General features: G+C 36.9%; 1 protein-coding gene across 2 annotated transcripts in view; it reads right to left on the bottom strand.

The window, feature by feature from the left end:
• The window catches only part of BMP5 (bone morphogenetic protein 5), a gene marked incomplete at both ends in the record, with an annotated part of 54664 nt that extends 36745 nt beyond the window's left edge, over window positions 1-17919 (bottom strand). For both annotated transcript variants that reach the window (XM_082302389.1, XM_082302390.1), the window contains one exon: window positions 17436-17919. In XM_082302389.1, the coding sequence (XP_082158515.1) occupies window positions 17436-17919 (484 nt within the window). The remainder of the gene's footprint in view (window positions 1-17435) is intronic.
• Window positions 17920-19686: the final 1767 nt, after the last annotated feature.

The following is a 19686-nucleotide window of genomic DNA, read 5'->3' as shown; positions in this document are numbered from 1 at the left end:
GTCCTGCTGGACATGCTGCTAGTGAACAGAAAATGACTGGTGGGTGATGTGATAGTTGGAGGCCTCTTGGGCACAGCAAGCACAAAATTATGGAGCGTTAATGGAGTTTTTAATTCTTGAAGAAGTAAAGCAGAGGATCAGCAGAACTGCTCCTTTGGACTTCCTGAGATCAGACTTTGGCCTGTTTAGCAGGCTGGTAGGCAGAGTCCCTTGGGAGGCAGACCTGAAGGGCAAAGGAGTCCAGGAAGGATGGGCATCCTTCAAGAGAGAAATCTTAAAGACCTGTGTGCTGAAAGACCAGCCAGTGGGGAAGAGGAGCAGCCTGCCTGATCAAAGAGCTTTGGCTGGAAATCAGAAAATAAAGGGGAGTTTATGCACCTTGGAAGAAGGGGCAGGAAATGAGGAGGACTACAAGGATGTCATGAGGTTATGCAGATAGAAAATTAGAAGGGCCAAAGCCCAACTATAATGTAATCTGGACACTGCCTTAAAACACAGTAAAAAGGTTACTGTAAATACATCAGCAACAAATGAAATGCTAAGGAGAAACTCCATTCTATTTGATGTGGGAAAAAACAGAGTGACAAAGGATGAGGAAAAGGCTGAGGTACTTAATGTCATCTTTGCCTCACCCTTTAATAGAGTTGGACCAGTTGTCCTCTGAGTGCAAGCTACCTGAGATGGAAGACAGGTACAGGGAGCAAAACGAAGCCCTCAAAGTGGTGGACTTGTTGGTGAATGTTTAATTCTTGGAGTCAATGATCTTAAAGGCCTTTCCCAATAGAAATGATTCTATGATTCTGTGATATCTCACATGAAATATGTAGGCAGAGGTTGAAAATAGGTGTCCCCAAAATTACATTCCACACATACCCTATCTTGGACACAAAAGTCATCGTCAGAAACTTAACCTACATTTGGATCCCCCTCAAACTGAAGAAAAGCTGTTTCCATTATCCATGGGGATTTTGCTTAATTAGAAAGGGCAAGTCTGGAGATTTTTTTTTTTTAATTGCAACAGTTCTGTTTCTTAAAAACTGTTTTATTGCAGTACTTTATATTTGAGTTTCTCTGCATTTATTATTATTGTATTGGTCGTAATTAAAGTAATTACATATTTAGAGATGTGGTTTTGAAATAATAATGTAAATTACTTTCACATGAAATATACTTTCTTTTCAAAACAAAAAGAATAAAGTTTGGTCAGTCATATGCTGCAGCTAGATCTACTGCTGTAAATTTAGAGTTATTTCACTAAATTCTGTATTTTCAGGTCAGCTACTGACATCAATGACCAACATTTTCCTATTTTGTTTACCAAAATTAGAGGCAGTATGAAAATTGCTTGATGAAATACTGTGCAGCTAGTGACAGTTTTAATAAATGAAATACTGTTTATCAAATCCAAATTTTTAATGGTAGAACATCCCTTCCATAATTGAACAGAATTACTGAACTCTTTGAATTGCAAAGGAATTCAAATCAAAATAAAGTCAATGAATAAAACCTTCAACAATGGCAACAGAATCTAGAGCAAGAATGAAAAGAGAAAGCAAATTTAAAAATCAAACCAACAAAAAAACCCACTGCCTTTTTTCAAAGCAAATATTTCACTTATTGGTTTTCTTTCTTTAACCCTCAGAAAATGCATTTCAATATCCCATTCTTTATAAAAAACAAAGATGTTTGACTATATTAATGTATTTTAACCAAGCACTTAGTATTACACCTTTTGAGAGTGCTGATCTGTTACTAAAATGTTCATTTCTTCATTTTGTTATTGTAGTCAATAAGATCTCGTAGATCCTTACCAATTAACACACATTTGAAAAACTCAAAATAGTGGAAAGACTAAAATATTATTAAGGTGTACTTTGAGATGATGTGATTTCTACTTTCTAATCCCCTCAAAATGCACATGCAATGTTCTCATTTTAGTAAGTGATAGAAAGTAAATGGTAAAAGTTACACACCCAGGTAAATAATGAAAGTCACACCCATACTAGAATATAAGTGAATATATAAAAGGATAAGTTTCTTTTTTTTTCAAGGATTATTTTAAGAATTAGAACTCAGTTAATAGTTAAAAGCTTCCAGCTTTTCCAGAAAGAAAGAGATCCCAGAAATCATATAACAGTGCCTGCCAGCAACTTTTATAAGCAGATACATAAAGAAATGCCTCAATCAAAGAGGCATAACTGGGCTTGGCTTTCTCACATGTAATCTTCCAGGTGATCTGGATACTGTGAGATTACCCATGATACCTTCTTGTTACTTTACATTAAATTATGCAATGAAATAGAAGTTTTAATGAAATTGCTGGTCTTCATTCAATAGCCAATGTTTTGTTAAAAATTTCATTGCTAAACATGTGTTATTCACTCAATTTACCCTTCTTCAAAGTCAAATGCACTTGCTCAACAAGTCAAAACAAGTGCTGCACTGCAGCTGGTCCAATAATAATTAAATGCTGGAAGGCTTTCAGTTGTTGATGCAAAATAAGTGGGAAAGCAACACCCTGCTTTTCTTACGCTGCCTTGAACCCAGCCAGTACAAGGAGGAGTAAGTAACCAGACAAAGAGATTGAGTTTTGGAAGTGAACAGAACTTTGAGGGTCTAAGTTTGGGTATTACCACAATCCTAACATAAAAGATAGCTGGCGAAGCAATTCCTCAAAATCTACTTTTTCTGATCGTTTTGACAGTATGATGCACTGTATCTTTCAACCTCACAAATGCAAATTATGCGCTCCAGTTGTTCAGCTGTAGCACAAATCACAACAAAAGATACAACTGCGCATATGTGCTATTTAATCTTTAACAAGTAAGGACCCTGTGGTTTCTTTATTAAGTCACACTGTATTACAAAGGCAGTCCAGTCACAAATACGTATGTTAATCTAAATCTACTAAATTTCTGATTGCATTCAGTTTCATCAGTGATAAATAAATCTTTACCTGGAAAAATAGAACCGATCAGAGAAAAGATCCCTCTATTACATAGTTCTGAGCTAAGGGATAGGTAAATTAACTAATGGTTACACCACCACGCCTCAGGTTGCTAATTTTATCTACTGTTTGCAATGATGTCTATTTTGCCTCACCTTTGGCAAAGCCAGTAAATTTTGATACCATCTGTAAATAGACTTCCTTTTTTTTCTCACATTTAATTTTGTTTTTCTTATAATCGCAGATCATCACAAAGAAAACTAACAATTATTGCCAGGTTTCTGACTGTGTGTGAAAGTCAGGATGTCAGATCAACACAACCTCAAGGTTAGCAAACGACAGAAAAAAAGATCCCTCTTGGGTTCAGCTGCAACTGAATAGAAACAAAAGTTATACCTCTGGGATCCAATGGTCAGAAAATAGGTGTAAGTTATAACTGTTTTGACACTGTAAAAGTATACAGATGGAACATAACTTCTGAGGAGGGTGAAAGGGCATATATCATCATAGGGCAACTGGCAGGGGAGGAAAAGCTAAACATTAAAGTGCACTCTATCTTCTCACATCTCCTTAGTTTCTGCTCATGTTAACCCTCTGCTCACTTCCACCCAGAGGTGGCAAGTCACTCTACCATTTACCATTCACGCATATCGTCTCATAGACTCCATCTATTTTCTGCTGTGGAATTTGTTGGAAATGCTTCCATGGAAGTTGTGTCTGCACACTAAACTGGATACAACTGGATAGGCAATATTTTCTGCTCACTATGTGCTCACATCTGAGTATTTTAGTATTACCCATACCCATTAACACTGACCAAACATCTCATAAAAACAGTCCAGCCATAACAAGGATAAGGAAGGAAGCCCTCAAGAACGTCTCATTCAGAGAGCAGAAGGAGGCTTCATTACATAGAACAAATCAAAACATTTTTTCAGACTATATTATAGATAGGATGTTAATTACAATTGCAAAAAATAGCTGCTCACAGGCCATGTACATAGTTACTATGTCAGCTTGGCTCATATAAATTCAGAGGTCCTCTGATTTATACTTTCGTTGCGCAAATATATACAGGGCTAATCACTATACTGAGTCATCACCTTAAAATTAAAAATGTAGGGAGACTAAACTTCATCTTTTATAATCTGTTGGCCCTTGTTTTGAAGGTTTGTCCTGCACAGTCTTGCAACACCAAGAAACCACCTAAGAGAGCCTAAGCAGCGGTGCTGAGAAACAGCAATGGGGACAGAAGCACAGCAGGGACAGGCCCTCCCAGACACAACACTGGAGTCAAACAGGAGGAAGACGAGGAGGAAGAGCAGACAGAAGACTGGCCAGGTGTGGTGAGGAATGGCACTTTCAGACAGCAGGTTTTAACAGCCAGTTTGGGATCTGGCTATGGTTTTAACAGCTTGTTAATACTGATACAAAACCCTCTCCTCTGCAGCTCTGCCGGTCTAATCTGACCATGATTTACTCCCACAGAGATTATTTCACCCCCATATGGAGTAAGTCCCCTCAACAAGAAGGGAAAAAACATTTGGGTTGGGGTTTTTTCTGAAAGAAGTTTAAAACTTACCAAAGTTAACGATCATTTTGACCCTCTTTCTGGGCAGAAACTCACTGACCATTACAGAATAAAATACATCTGTAATGCCATCCAGCATTACACCTGCACTGCCAAAGGAAAGGAAAAATAATCTTCATGAACAATGTTTGTGCCATGAAAGAATTCAGATTAGCTCCAGGTAACACAACAGTAGGTCGTGATCCCTCACGGCAGGTTCTTTTGGACAGACTTGGGCAGAGAGACACAGGAGTCTCAAAATTACATAAAAAGCAAGAAAACAATTTCCAAACTAGAAAGAGAAAGTATGGCATTTTGCACACACAGTACTGTTCATCCAACAATTGTCTGATGCAAGGTCATCACTCCTCTCCAAAAAAAACCAATGGTTGATGTCAATACATATGAGACAAGAGTAAGGTCCCCCTTTGTAGTTACTCTGTCACAGAGTCACGGAGAGGCTGCAGTTGGAATGAACTTGAGGAGGTCATCTGCTCCTGGCTCAGTCACAGCCACCTAGAGCTGGTTACCCAGGACTGTGGATATTCTTCTAATATTTCTGCATTTTCACTGTTACTCCACCTGGGACTGCATTTCTCATATTCCTCACACAGTTACTTACAAACACAACACCCAATCCAATTCTAGAGGTATCTTTAGGTGTAATACTTCTCTGGAACAGCAAAGATTGCCTCCTGAAGCTTGAACTGTCTGCTGAGATGATGTGCCCCAGACAGAGCTTGTGTGTGTTTCTGAGCAGAAGGTAAGAATGAGCAGGGAGTGGGAACCTGACCTGCAGTCTTTTTGGTACAACACCACTAAGAATATTTCACATTCTTTTTGCAGCAGCTGATCAACCTTTGCCTTTGCACATGTTTGCACTAAATCTGTTTCCGCTAGGGTTGGAAGTGACAACTGCTGTAATCTTTGGGGATAGACAACTCCATTTGTCCATCCCCAAAACTGGAAGTATCACAGTCTCTCCTTTTGGAGACATGTTTTTATTCCCATTTTAATGAAAACACACTGCCTACCTGCAGACAAGGAGAAACAGCGTGATTTAATGGAGTTTGTGGTAAATCTCACTGATATAATGATGTAAAGTTAGTGATATAGTGGTATGTTAATAAAAGAAGCTTCATTACTGTGCAGCAGCAGATTGTAATGTAAACACAGGATGAACATCTCATAACTTGTTTGGGAGCTGTGCCCATGGAGCCAAGATTTCAGTTCATGAGTGTGCCTGTGTACCAGTTCCAGCTGAGTGATGAACCCCTTTTATATGAGGTCTCCCTGTACACACACATATGCTAATAAGCACATCTTTTGTATTTTGCATTTATAAGTAATACATACAATATGGAGGGAGCAGAATACTACTGCTGGGCAATGAAAATGGTGGCAATACACTGTGAATCTTAATGACATTACTCTCTTCATTCTGACCCAATGAATTGCAGCATGAACTTGAACCACTTGACCTCAAGATTAGCTCAGTTGGTCAGAGCATGGTACTAACATGAGCAGGGTTGGGGGTTCAATTCCCATATGAACCCTTCACTTAAGAGTTGCACTTGTTCCTTGTGAGTCCCTTTCAGCTCTGAATATTCTGTGATCTCTGTCTTAGAATTCACTCCACAGCATCAATCATCTCTGGATTTTGCATTAACACATATCTGTATTTCTATAGAAAAATATATATGTACATATATTTTCTAAAATTATAAATATATTTAAGATATGCTTACTTTAAAAATTGATATATCTAAAAATGCTTGTCCTTGTAAATGTGATGTCATTATTGTACACAGCCTCATTAAACATGATTATTAATTCAATAGTTTAAGAAATTCTGGGAAAAAAATTACCTTTTGAAGAACCACAGTTGATAGCTATAGAATATAATATAGGAGATAACCAAAGAATTAAAGAGAAGAAAAAACTTTATTCTGAAATAAGTAATTTTAAATTCCTGTGATGCACAATACTATATAGTGTCACATTATACTACCTCTCGAAATTCTGAAAAATAAACCAACCCTTCCTGAAGGTCATCATATTTAATAGTATGTTTTCAGGTATACTTTCTATTGCTTAATAACAAAAAGAACTTAAAAATTATGATCTTTTGAATACCTTATTATGACATCCAGCAAATTCTGTGTTTTATTTTTAATCATATAAGCTTGTGATTTAAATCGATACATCAAAACCATTTCACTATGTAAAAACAATTGTGTCTAGTTGAACCATAGGTTTAACCTTTGCTACATGAAATACAGTACAGACTTTTAGCGTTCACAGTAGTGTTCAGTTCACGGTGACAACCATGGGCAGTACTGCATCAGCCTAAGGGCTCACAGCATTGCCCTAAGTAATTTGTCTTTTTTATCTATATTTGGACTCATGCTGGATGATAAACCATTGCAATAATGCCATAATTATGTGCAGTTAACCACTAAAAACAATTAATTCTTTATGGCACTTCATTCTGCAATAAGTCTATTATATCGCTGTTATAATAAAACAAAATGGAAGGTGTATTCTTTTGCCTTGTGCTCCTTAAAGTTTTGGGACTAGACTTTCACTTGGTAATGATAATTTTGTAGCTTTTATTCCCTTTTTTCTTCATTCATGTTAGGAAATCAAGTTTACTAAAAATTTGTGGAAAGTAAGCTATGGAACAATAACAGCAAAAGAAGCATATATATATATCTATATAGATGTATATATATCTCATCACTAGTGAGAAGAAAAGTGATACGGTCAATGCCAAGTGTTTCAAAAGCCACTGACTACATGAAAAGCATTGTAAAACAAAAAGTGCTTGAAGTTGCTTTCTGAACCTTTAGAGTGACCATTTTCAAGAACTGCGGCTCTTTCTGAATGTTGATTTGTTTTCATTTTTGTTTTTCTGCAGCTACAGGGGATAATTGCTGCTCTGTAATGAAACCTTAGATGTGCTCATAAATCATCAATGCACAGAAAATCTAGTAGCGAATATCATACAAGTCTCAAAAAACTTGAGGCAACTGGCAAGTCTATGCAAGCATAAGAAACTCTGAAGTTTTGGAAAACCACCCGAGATATCACTTGTGGAAATAGAGGCTTGTGTCTTATATATCACCAGATGTGAACTTCAGCCCTTGCAGTACTGTTGATATCTCCCTCCTTTCTTGATCTCTTTGGAGAAATATCCAAGCTGTTAGTCAGAGAGGAGAAGCCCTTCACAGAACAAAAAAAAAAAAAAAAGTGTGATTTTATTCACAGAAGTACCAATGGTCCTAAATGGGAAAGGACTGGTTTAAGGAACTAATTTTGCCATCAACTGGACGAGCCACAGCTCTCATTACCCTCACTACAAGATTACTCAGCACCTCATACCACTGACTTCAGCTGCCATTTTAGTCTTCAGGTCTTTGGAGCAGATCCATAAACTCTCCTCATTTCAAAATGTTACAACAGGATGTAATTAAGTACAATTAACAAGGAGGTCAAATGGTCATCTGATAAACACCGGTCCAAGCAGGCAGCTTGAAAGGTCAGGGCTGCTAAAGCCACATAGTATTGATGGGAAAGAATATTATGATTTAAGGGGGAAAAAATTCCAATGACTAAAACTGAAGAGATTTACATGCTTTCTATATTACATACACAAAGCCATGCACACAGGCTGATATGCATGCACACATGACTCAGGGAGACACAAACCTATATTCTAAGAGCAACAGCTAAGCTAGCCACACTTCCTCTCTCCATTACAACAGAAGACAAATCTGTTTTGGTGCTTAAATTCCCGTGTCCCTTTTTCATTTTCAGTATTTTGTAAACTGTCTGTTCTAAGAACAGCAAACTTGTTGCCCTTATAGGAAAGCCTTTTTTAGCCCTTTCTAAAATAACACTTGAGATCACCATGATGAAATGCAAGGTGGTGTGAGACTTTTAGAAGCAAAGTATTTTACGGAGCACACAGCCAGAGTAAAAAGAGGCTTCACAAGAAGAAAGCTATACCAGTACTCTGCAGCTTCAAAGAATGACATCACACAGAAGAGAAAATGAACACAGGAGTATTTGCCCATCCTCATTTTATGGACTGGAAAACAGAGGCACACTGTTTTCATTCTCTATCTGAGGCTCTTCAGGATTCTCGTGTTAGGTTGTTCTGACATTTCACTCTCTGCCTTTCAGGTTTTGACTTGGCTGGGGGCGGGACTGACTCACTGCAAAACCTTTGCACACATTTCCTTCGCAGGTATGAGGCAGCAGGGTAACCTGGTCAGGAGCAGCACATTAACCTTTGGGATCACTAACATGTTATGACTTGTAGTTTTTGACAAATATTCCAGCTGAGCTAACCTTGGGAACAACCTTCCCAGAGCTATGTTCCTGCTGGATCTCCACCACCATAAATCACCCCAAAGACTACAGCTGTTATGGGGTTGTACACTGGGCTTGGACTTGCTCCCGTAGCAATATCATCCACACTACTGTTCTCCCACTCTTTCAATTTCTCAGCTAGTATTTTTGAAAACTGTGCCACCAGAATCCCACAGCTCTAGGCACCAGATGCCATCAGATACCATCTGCCCCCTGCTCCAAAATCAGAGTCCCTGCTCATTCAATGTCTCTGCTCCTTCTTTTTCTATGGTCTAGAATAAAACAGAACACTTTTTTTTTTTTCCAGAATTTTGTTCTTTGTCAGAACAGAATTTAATACCTCTACCTCCAAAAATTATGCCATTCACCATTGAACAAGTCCAATACAATAAATTTTTGAAATTATTTTGCAGTTTCTTATAGCTCATACCCCACAGGTATTTCTCCTCCATTTTTAAAAAATAATTGTTTTAATGGATATGCCTATTCAAATTGCTCTTAATTTACAATAATTACTCTGGAATAGGGGTACAGCTTTACCAGATCATATGAATTTAACTTCATTAACTTGACTACAATCAAATACCTGTGAATTAAAACAATAATTTCATTTAGTTGACCCAGTCTACAGAGGGATATAATTACAGAATCATTGAAGCTGGAAAAGAACTTCAGGTTCTCATGGAGTCTGCGTAGGTAATATTGTTAAGCCAGATAAAGATAAACCTTACAGAAATTTCAGTTGTTCAAATTTCTTCCTCATTCTGATTCTCCTTGAAAAAGAATTATGTGGAATTTTGCTTCTGCAAAGTCACTGGTTATTAGCTAGAGAGATACATCATGAACTAGTACTAGCTGTCCTGGTGAGTTTTCTGGGTTCTTACTCATTAATAATTTTTGCCTCAGTTTGCCTTGAATTACAGTGGGAAAAAAAGTAGAACCACATTTTGGTGAGGTACCACATGTGGCATCAAGTTGTATAGCAGTGGTTGATAAAGCCAGGTTCTTCATGTATTGCACCAGAATAATCACCCAAAAAGAGCTGGGAAATACACACTTGAATTCACCTCTTGTAGCATCTCTCAATAACTGGGAAATTTCTGAGTGGAGAGCGGAGCTATAAAATCTCTCTTTTTCTGCTTATATTACAGTCATGTTTTGAATAGAAACAAATTCATAATTCAGTACAAAACACAAACTAGCTCTTGCTACGTGTACCCCACCCACAAACTTAAATAATGTAGTTGTCAGGGTTGACAAGTTCTGCCTGCTGTAGCATTTCTGTGTTTTATAGGAAATTTTAACCAGGGGTGTTATTTTAAGAGATGAGCAAATGGGGAAACCCCATGGCCTAGCCAATAAATATGAACTTTAGGTGCAATGGAGCACTCATAAATATGACTCAGAACAAGGGGATTCATTGTTTCTCTCGACCCCTCTTAGCTGCTCCTCTGATCTCAACCTCTGTGTGCGTCATGGCAGCCCTCATCCTTTAACCTGCGGTTTTTAAAAGCAGCTTCTAAGTTATTTATGGCTGCAAATGTTAGTAGCCCGTCTGTGTACTCCCGGCACACGCATACCGAAGGGTGGGGGAAGCTGCATTTTGTTTTGCAAGGATGAAAAGTTTTGTCCAGGAAGCCAAGTGCCTCAGGAGGCTGAGGTAGCTGCTCTGCCACAAGGGATTCAGAAGAAAAGTGCTCCCTTTGCCTTCAAGACTTACTCAGAGAGGAAACCCATACTGGCACTAATTTTGCCTTTAATTTGTACATTATCTGTCTTTATCATGCTCTTTGCTCTTTCTCCGTCTTCATTCACCTTCTCCCTATCATGATGAACTTCCATTTTTGGAATTCTATTGGCATGGGAAATGCTCTCAGTGCTGTTACATCACACTCCATGTGAGGCACAGAGGAGTAGGACTAAATATTCCAGCAATACCAGCTCCTGCAGAGGCTGTTTCTCTGTTGTGAGCCTTTCCCATGCCCAGCAGGTCTGTATCCAGCCCTGTACATTGGCTGTTGCCTACTGAGAAGAGGGATGTCCTCCTTCTAAAGCCCAGCCTGTGCTTTGCTGTTTTTCTCTCATGCCTGCTCTCATTCCTTCTCTCTCCACCTCCCGCACTGTCGCCTGGTCTCACCATTTCTCGGCCTTTAATCCTTTCTACAGGCAAATGCCACTGACATAAAACTAAAGTTCAGTGACCCTGCCTAGACAGCAGGGGTTAGAGACAAGGGAAAGGATAAGGAGGAGAGGATAGGGAAAAGTGTGGGAAATAATTATAAAGTCTGGTAGCAGCCAGAGCTCTCCTGAAGCCCTGGGGAGCCTTTCTTTAGCTGGAGGCTGCAATTGGCACTTCATAAACTGTTCATTCTCAGCTATGTGGAAACACCAGACGACACCTAGAATGATCAGACTGCAATCAATCAATTTTTTCCAAATTCTATTAGTCTGTGGGCCTATGAAAGCAAGCTGAAAGGAACTGCCATGGCTAAAAAGAAAAGAAAAAGGAACCGCTCCTGTCATAATTACCACCATAACTCAGGCAGTAAGTAGGCAGGTAGCCATGGTAAAATTCTCTGCATAATTTAACATCCAGAGAAAATAACAACAGGACCAATGAGTGTGGGAGATGACAGAGATGCCAAAGTTGTCCAGTTATCTAAGAAAACAACCCAGAGTTTGGGGAGAGAACCAAGAGACTCTCCATCCAATCTATGGCAGGATTCCTCCCCTAATACTTTCCACACAGAGATGTCTCCACAAGCCTGCTTCTTTCTCTTTCATGGTTAGCCAGAGTCACTGCCAGATTGTGTTTTCCTGGGAAAATATGCACTGTACAATACATACAATCCCCAAAACCCCACCCAAAGTCTGTGTTTAGTCTGGAAAGGAACACTTTCTAAAGAAGAAGCGGAACTGGGTCAGCCATTCTTCCCAATGGGAAAAATATTAATAATAATATATATTTATATATATCCATACATATATATAGCTTTTCACCATGCACGTCTAACCATCTGCTAAATCAGTTTCTCTTCAGTTATCTGCAATTTCTTTCAAACCTGTCGGCAAGGAGAGTCAGACAGTTTTATACCCCAGTTAATGGAGAGCTTGACATTTTTTTGGCTGGGTAGATACAATAATTTACTCGGATTTAAAGTGTTAACTTTGGCAAAAAAATTAATTGACAGTTATAAAAACATTATTTTGTTAGATGATATTTATGGATCACACAAACCTATTTTGAGGTAGAGCTATGTAGTTCTTAAGATTCATGTAACTTGAGAGATTTCAAAGGAAATATAAAATATTTCAATATAAAACAACAAATGTAGTGCAATTCAAAAAAAGAATATGTGGAATATTTCTTGCTAAAAATTAAAAGTAATCTCTAAAAACCTGCTCTGTCATTGCACAAAAATGGGTTAAAATTCTAATGAATTTATAAGTATTAGACGAGAATTTTTATGTCATCCTGTGAGTAAAGTCCTTTTGTTCTGAAAACAAATAAAATTCTTTTGCAGAGAGTTGTCTTAATATTTAACTGGATCATAGAAAATTATTTCATAATTCATAGTTATTTCTAATGCCTGACTGCAATAGGTCACAAGAAATTCATTGTGTTCACTGACTGGGTGACAAAACTTTAATAAAGGGGAAAAAAACATCTTAGGATTTCCAGATGCCAACTGATGTCTATTTCTGATGAAAATTAAGTGAGACCTGCTTGATCCAATTTGCTCTAAATTTAATGTAAAAGAGTGAAAAATGATGCCTTATTGATTTGGGGTTGCCATCAAATAAAAGCTTCACAAACGTTTTCTCATTTATTTCTCAGTATTGATCCAAATCCTCAATTAAAGACATGGGGTCTATTTGTTATTTAACAAGTTTTATCTCTGTAATAGCACCCCTCTGTTCAAGGCAAGATAATAGCACTATTTCCATCACTTCAGCTAAGGCTGTGTCAATATTTTCATTAGAAGCCTGCATTTATATACTAAAACTGTACCACAGCCAAGGAAATTCACGTACGGTTAAAATTAAGACAGCTACATCTGAAATCCTGTGGAAAAGAAAGAAAGTGTGCTCATTCCTAAGCTTTAGGACAGAAGTTAATGATCCTGAGGCCTTTTTGTGTCTATCCTTCAAACCCCTTCCTCAGCTCCTGGCATTTTATAGCTTAGCACTCCATATCCCTCGCTGATGATATGTTAGCTGTGAGTGGAAGGTTGTAGAAACTGAATTAGTTTAATTTAAGAAACGAGCTACTATGTATGCTCAAGGTCTGATTGCACTAAGGAATCCTTTCTTTTTTGTGTGTAACAAAAATATATTTGTACAGGTATTTGGTGTGGATTGATGTACTATAGGTTTCTCAAAGTAGCTGTAAAAAGTTGTTCTATGCCATGTTAGTGTTCTCCAGTGAACACAATGGGCTATAAATCTTTCAAATTTACGTATTTGCTCAATGATTCAGGTTTTAAAAAAGAATATAATCTGTAAAACAGTGTTCAAACTTGGGATAGAAAAGTTGGAGAAATATGAACAGTCTTCCATGCCTCAGACAAAATTTCCATTGATTTCAGTGTCTGGTTTAAGAACTGAATACAGCACGAGCAGTTTTAAAATTATTCTAAGATTGTGGAATCAGTCACATTGTGTGTGAAGAAGAAAAAATGTCTTTCTAGGGCATACCGGTTACTTTAAAAATCTCAGTAATATTGTATACTTCTTAGCACGTGTACGTCAGGGTCACAAATTTTATTGTGATCTTCACATTCAAGTTTTTGAAATTAACTTTATATGCTAAAAAAGAAAACATAACAGAAAACCACAAACCCAGATATATATCTCCCATTTTATGAAAGGTTCATATCAATTAGCAGGAAAACATGAAGAAAGCAAACAGACTTGCTTAGCAAATGAAACAATCTGTTAGGAGAAAAACTAACAGAAGTGTTATTAAAAAAATGAAAATACAGACCATTTGAATTGCATGAGAAGGAACACTTAAGTATAGCAGATTTAATGATCACTTTGATGATAATGGAAAAATCAGTATTTGAAATGTTTAAATGCAGTTTACAAAAGTGCTGTTTCTCCAAGCCTCATCCATGTAGATCTATTTTATTCAATCCCCCTCTTTCTGTAGGAGGTGAAGAGTGGGAACACTAACATTTATCTTTAAAAAGTCCTTCCCTGACTAAATTTTGAGTGTGCAAAAAGCGATAGGACTGCATAAGTATTATTTGCCTGTTCTCTGGGGAGCAGGGTATCCTATATATGTCATTTTGGGAGACCAGCCACAAAGAAGATGCCAGAACTCTTAGGAGTCAGGGCTTTGCAATAATATAATAAAATATAATAATAGGATAAAAAAACACCCAGTTAGGAAAACAAAGTTCTGAATTTGTAGGTGATATAATCAGATCTTTGAAAATCCCAGTGTGTTTAGTGGAGGATTTATTTTTTGACTGCTGGACCAAACCCAGTTAACTCCTCTGTTACACTCATCAATATTTATGGCGAGTTGCCAACACACACAGTCTTATACAAAACACAGGACAAGACAAAGTCTCTGTCTTGTTGTATCTTTCAAGAGAAAAAGAGATGGAAATTCTGATATAAATTCCAGTAGAAAGAGCAGGTGTTTACAATTTTAACTTCAGGAGAAATAAATGCATTCTTATTTTTCTCCCTGGTTGGTTGACAGAATTATGATTGCAGTTCCCTTGATGACTATTTTCTAAATTTGTTTTTGAAAGTGAGGCATTTTCAGCTCTGACAGGTTGTGGTTTTAATCAAAATTAGCATAGAAGTTCCAATTTTTATTCTTTAATATAAAATTATTTGGTCTTGTCTATTTTTTCTTTACTTTTTAATCATGTTCAGTCTTTTCCATTCTTATGCTTAATAATTTCTATCCAACATCTCAGCCACATATTTCTTGTTTCAATATATATATATCTCAAATTGTTATAATTGGTACAATTATGTACAAAATTTCAATTTAAAATATCATGATGATTAATAGAGTTTTATTATTCTGCATTTTGTAATTAATGCTGTGCAAGTATGAACATGGTGAATATTATTTTCAGAGCAGATTTATTTGATGCAAGTTGTCTGAGGCTTCAATTCTAAATCCATTTAAGTTATTACTGTGCTTCATCAGCATTTATTGATTTTAAGGTACAGCATTAGCATTCACTTATCACTGCATATTTTTCCCCATTCTCCATTAAAAGAGCTTGCCCTCATCTGTCACAATCTCATACTGCATAAATCATATAAAATGGTTACTTGTTTCCATGATTTATTTCATTCTTATGTTAATTATACTGAAACATAGGATTGTTTAATAAAAATGTTGAAGCTAATCTATATTGGTCATCAATATTTTTTACGCATGTTACACAGTGGAATGTGTGATATACCACAATATCCAACTTGTATGGAAGGGCATTTAAAGTGAATTAGGATTTAAATTAACTTAGGGCTGAGACACATTTTAATTTTACAGATGCCAAATCAAACCCGATATTTACACAGTATTTTGTTATAAGTTAATGGTGTCTATTAATATTTACCTCTAGAAAAATACAGCATCTCACCCCCAGTTTTCACAGTCTCGAAACATAAGATGGGCTTTAGCTTCTCAGAATTACTTTCTTAGGGCAACAGTGGCTTCCCAACAAAATAAGACAAATATTAGAAATTTCCCACCCAAGGTAAGACACTCAGTGGAAATTTGAGTTCTTCCAGAGAAAGAACTCTTTTGTCTGGGGAAGCACAGTAGGATCAGCCTAGGACATATCTGACACTGAAACTTCAAAGACTTCTACTTGTTCACTGCAAGAAGTCCTATTGTAATCAAAGAAATCAAAGGCTAGGTCCCATGTAAATAGTCCTCAGGGATGCTGATGGAATGGTCCCTGACATATTTACAGATGGTACTTCTCAGGACACACAAGGAAAATTTTTGCAGGATCTGTGCCTTTACTACTGCTGAGGATAAGAGCATTTCCTATTTTTCTGTATAACTTTTCCATTTTAAATTCAGCTGACTCCAGTTACTCTGGGTAAATAGAGGCATGCAATGTTAATTTAAAAGTAATGCATGGGCAATATATAGCTGTTTCTTAATGATAAGGACAACATATTCAAAAAATGGATTCCATTTTTTTCCTAACCTGTTATTTCCGGAGCAAAAACAACAAGCAAATGTATTTAGAGGTGTGGACATGTGTTACTCTTAAGGTAAAGGATCTCAGACTTGAACACCTCCTTATCAGCCAAATAATTAATGAAAAGTGATTTTATTATTACAGCAAATAAACTCTAGAGTGTTACTTTCCTTGAATTTTAGTACTTGGAGTATTTAGTATTTACTAAAAACCTGGTAGACATAAAAAGTACAGAATGTGTGTGATAAACTGAAGGTATTATGGAACATATGCTGCTGTTAAAAAGTTTCTACAGAAAGTATTATCCTGGAAAACAAGAGTTCATCAGAATTTGTACCAGCTTATTGTGAAACTTCCAGTTTTCAATTAAATCTCTTGCTATTCAAGGTCGAATGAGAAGGGGTTTTTTTAGCCAAATTTATGAGTCCTGCAGCATTTAAAATACTTATAAAAATACTAAATGTATTTCATGAATTATTTGCATCTTTCTAGATGAGACTTAAGTTGCCTTTTAGTAAAGAAATCTGTAACCACTTTTTTTTACCTACAATGTAACTGGCAAGCATGTTTATTACACTCAGAAGCCAATGTAATTTAGTTTTATCAGGTTTTGTATCTGAATTGATATCATTTTCAAAAGCATTCTTTGCTTGCATTTTTCTGGTGTTTAATACTCCACTTGTCATTTAACATATTTATGACAGATAAAATAAGAACCATTGTAGATTCTGAGCACCATAACAGTATAATAAAACACAGCCTGTTGTTATTACATAGAAATAACAAAGGAACAGCAACAGATTATTTCAAATACAGTCATCCAGCTGAAAAGATAATAAAACTCTGACTCTTAACAACAGAAAAAACCCCACTAAATAACCTAAGGATGGGGTTTTTTTAATGGTTTCACTTTTCCCTTTTCATACCTTTCCAGGCTTTAAAATATTAACAACTGATGTTTGTTCATGTGTGAGCTTTAAGGAAAACACTGAGGGAAATAACTGAGCAATAGGCATAAGTGTTTGATTTTTAGAGATTTAAAAAAAAAGGAGTTAGCTGGCCTAAGGCTAGAATTTTCATTACATCAATGAAAGAAAGAAAACAGAAGCCAGCAGAGGGAAGTTATAGAAACTGACTTTATATAAACAGTGAGAAAAATCTTTTTCCATGGCCACCTACAATGTAGCTACTTTACCATCCGTTATGATTTTTCTTTTACCAGTGGCACAGCAGCCCGGGCCCAATCCTGCTGTTTTAGAACAGGTTACAGTTCGGCCGAGAGGTTTGCCCTTTACAAGATCAGGCTAACAGTTTGTCAAAGAGAGCAAAAACAAAAAATATTTCCACATACCTAAATTGACAAAGCTCATGACCATGTCAGCATCATTCAGAAAGTTGGTGTCGTGCACGCTGGCTAAGGGAGGATTCTGTGTGGTCAGGGGGGTCATGCGAGACAATTGTATTCTCCGCGAATATCCATTTGGAGAGGCAGGGTATCCTTTTCGTATCCCTCTGCTCTCCCCTGCCATTGATCCCTTTAGTGAATACTCCAGCTCCTCAGAATCCTCTTCATTTGTCATGGCATTATACAGGTCCAGCATGAAGAGGGGTGCAGAAGAAGCCTGCTTTCCTGGTGAAAATGGTCTGGGTCTGTGAGGTAAACCCAGGATAGAGAGAATCTCTCTCTGAATCTCCCTTCTCTCATGGTTCCGCAGCCTCCTGTAAATAAAACTTGAATGGACATGATTGTCTCCTAAACCTCCCTGTGCGTGACCCACCAGAACCCAGCAATTCCAGAGCAAGCCCACGAAAGTTTTGAGCGCAGTTAGGTTCATCTTTGAAAAGAAAAAGAACAAGGAAAAAAAAAAAAACGACAACTTTGCTCCTACTTGTTCTGAGTTCCTATGAGGTCTGCTTTCCCAGTAGTTGAAAAACAAAATTTACCTATTTTTCATGTCAATGTCATCTCTAAACATAACATCGTAACATCTTTGGTGATTCCTCTCCCCCCACCCTGTTTAAATATTATGGAATGTGTCAGGTTGCAGTTATTTCTAAGAAAGCTGAAATTCAGACTTCCAATTTTCCACTGTTGTTATCGTTTTTTCTGCATTTATGGAGCAGAAGACCAGTATTTTGTCAGCTGACCTAGGCATTCCTATATAAACCTTAGATAACCAGGTCTTTGGTGGGGAGCTGTATTAGCAAGAGATGTTCTTCTGACACATTGTAGTTCCCAGAGTTATCTTCCCTCGTTATTCTGAGTTCTTCGTACACCTTGCGCTCTTCCCAAGATAAAATCCTGAGTCACAGATTTGTCTTGATCTGTACCTTGGTGGTGTAACACATATTTGTCCAGCAGCCTGGTGATAACTTTAACATCTTTTGAATCGCTTGAGTGTAAAGTAATTCTAAAGCATTTACTAATCAAATTAATGTGTTGCCATGAATTTACTTGCAAAAAATAACCTTCTGTAAATCCATTCAACCCTTTTCAGCTTCTGAACTGTTATTTCCAACTGTAGCAGGCACAAATATAACAGCTCTCTTCAAGAGAGATCTAAAGACTAATGTAAGCACAACCCTGCTGGGAAAGAAGAGGCTTCTCATTGTAATTTGAAACGGGTATAGCAAAAAAGTCCTTAACCCTTCTCTTGCCAGATAGAGCTTTAAACCTCTCCCCCGTCTCTCCAATCTACAGTAATATACCTCATTTTGGCTATCGGCTGTTTTTTGGTAACAGCTTGCACAATCAATTTTAATTTTAACAATTTTAGGATATATAGATGGTGTAATATGGAAGCTCTTGTGAGTCTCCTTATGGGTCTATGGTTTAGTAAATCTGAGTAAGAAACTCGCATAACATACTAAAATAGCATCTCACTAATTCAAGAAAAGTTTATGTTTTAGGTAAATTTAGCAAACAAAGGTGACCTTTTTAATAAACTCTGTAGGAAATTTCATCAGTGAGGTTTGATTTACTCTTTTTAAAAAATGTTGGGAATGCAATCTGAATGAAAACAAATTTATCCAGCAAGCTAGATTTCAAATTGTGCACAGCCAATGTTGTAATTATGGTTATAGTCACAACTTTCATAAACTGTAATTTGCAATGATAATTTATTCAAAGTACATTTTTACTTATAAATTGCTATACTACTTTTCCCAGTAAATATGAAAAGCTAAGATTTAATCCCACAGCCTGTTCTTAACTGAAGAAGGAAACAGCTTAACTGAAGAAATAAGAATATTAAATAGATTTTAAAGCTGCTGCCCATGAAGTTAAGGTTCAGTGTAGAATTTTTTGACAGCCAGTAACTGGTGTTTTCCTCTCACTAAAACAAAATTACTGTGTTAAATTTCATATTGCATAGATTATTAGTGGTCATTTTCCTTGCTGCTAAATTTTGTCTTTAACCTTGAGGAGACTTTCCTTTGAAAAAGGGACAAAAAAGGTTTTTTGTCAACATGAAATTAGGGGGAAAAAAACAGGTATATAAAATCCATCCCTCTGGGCTTTCCTTTACATGACACCTACTCAGCAAATCACACAGTCCTTGAGTAAACTTGGGAGTGTGACAGCAAGTATAGTCACGCCCTAG

This window comes from Coloeus monedula (genome assembly GCF_965178545.1).
Source record: "Coloeus monedula genome assembly, chromosome: 2".
NCBI lineage: Eukaryota > Metazoa > Chordata > Aves > Passeriformes > Corvidae > Coloeus > Coloeus monedula.
The sequence above is the reverse complement of the archived record's forward strand: the minus strand, read 5'-3'. Positions and strand labels throughout refer to the sequence as shown.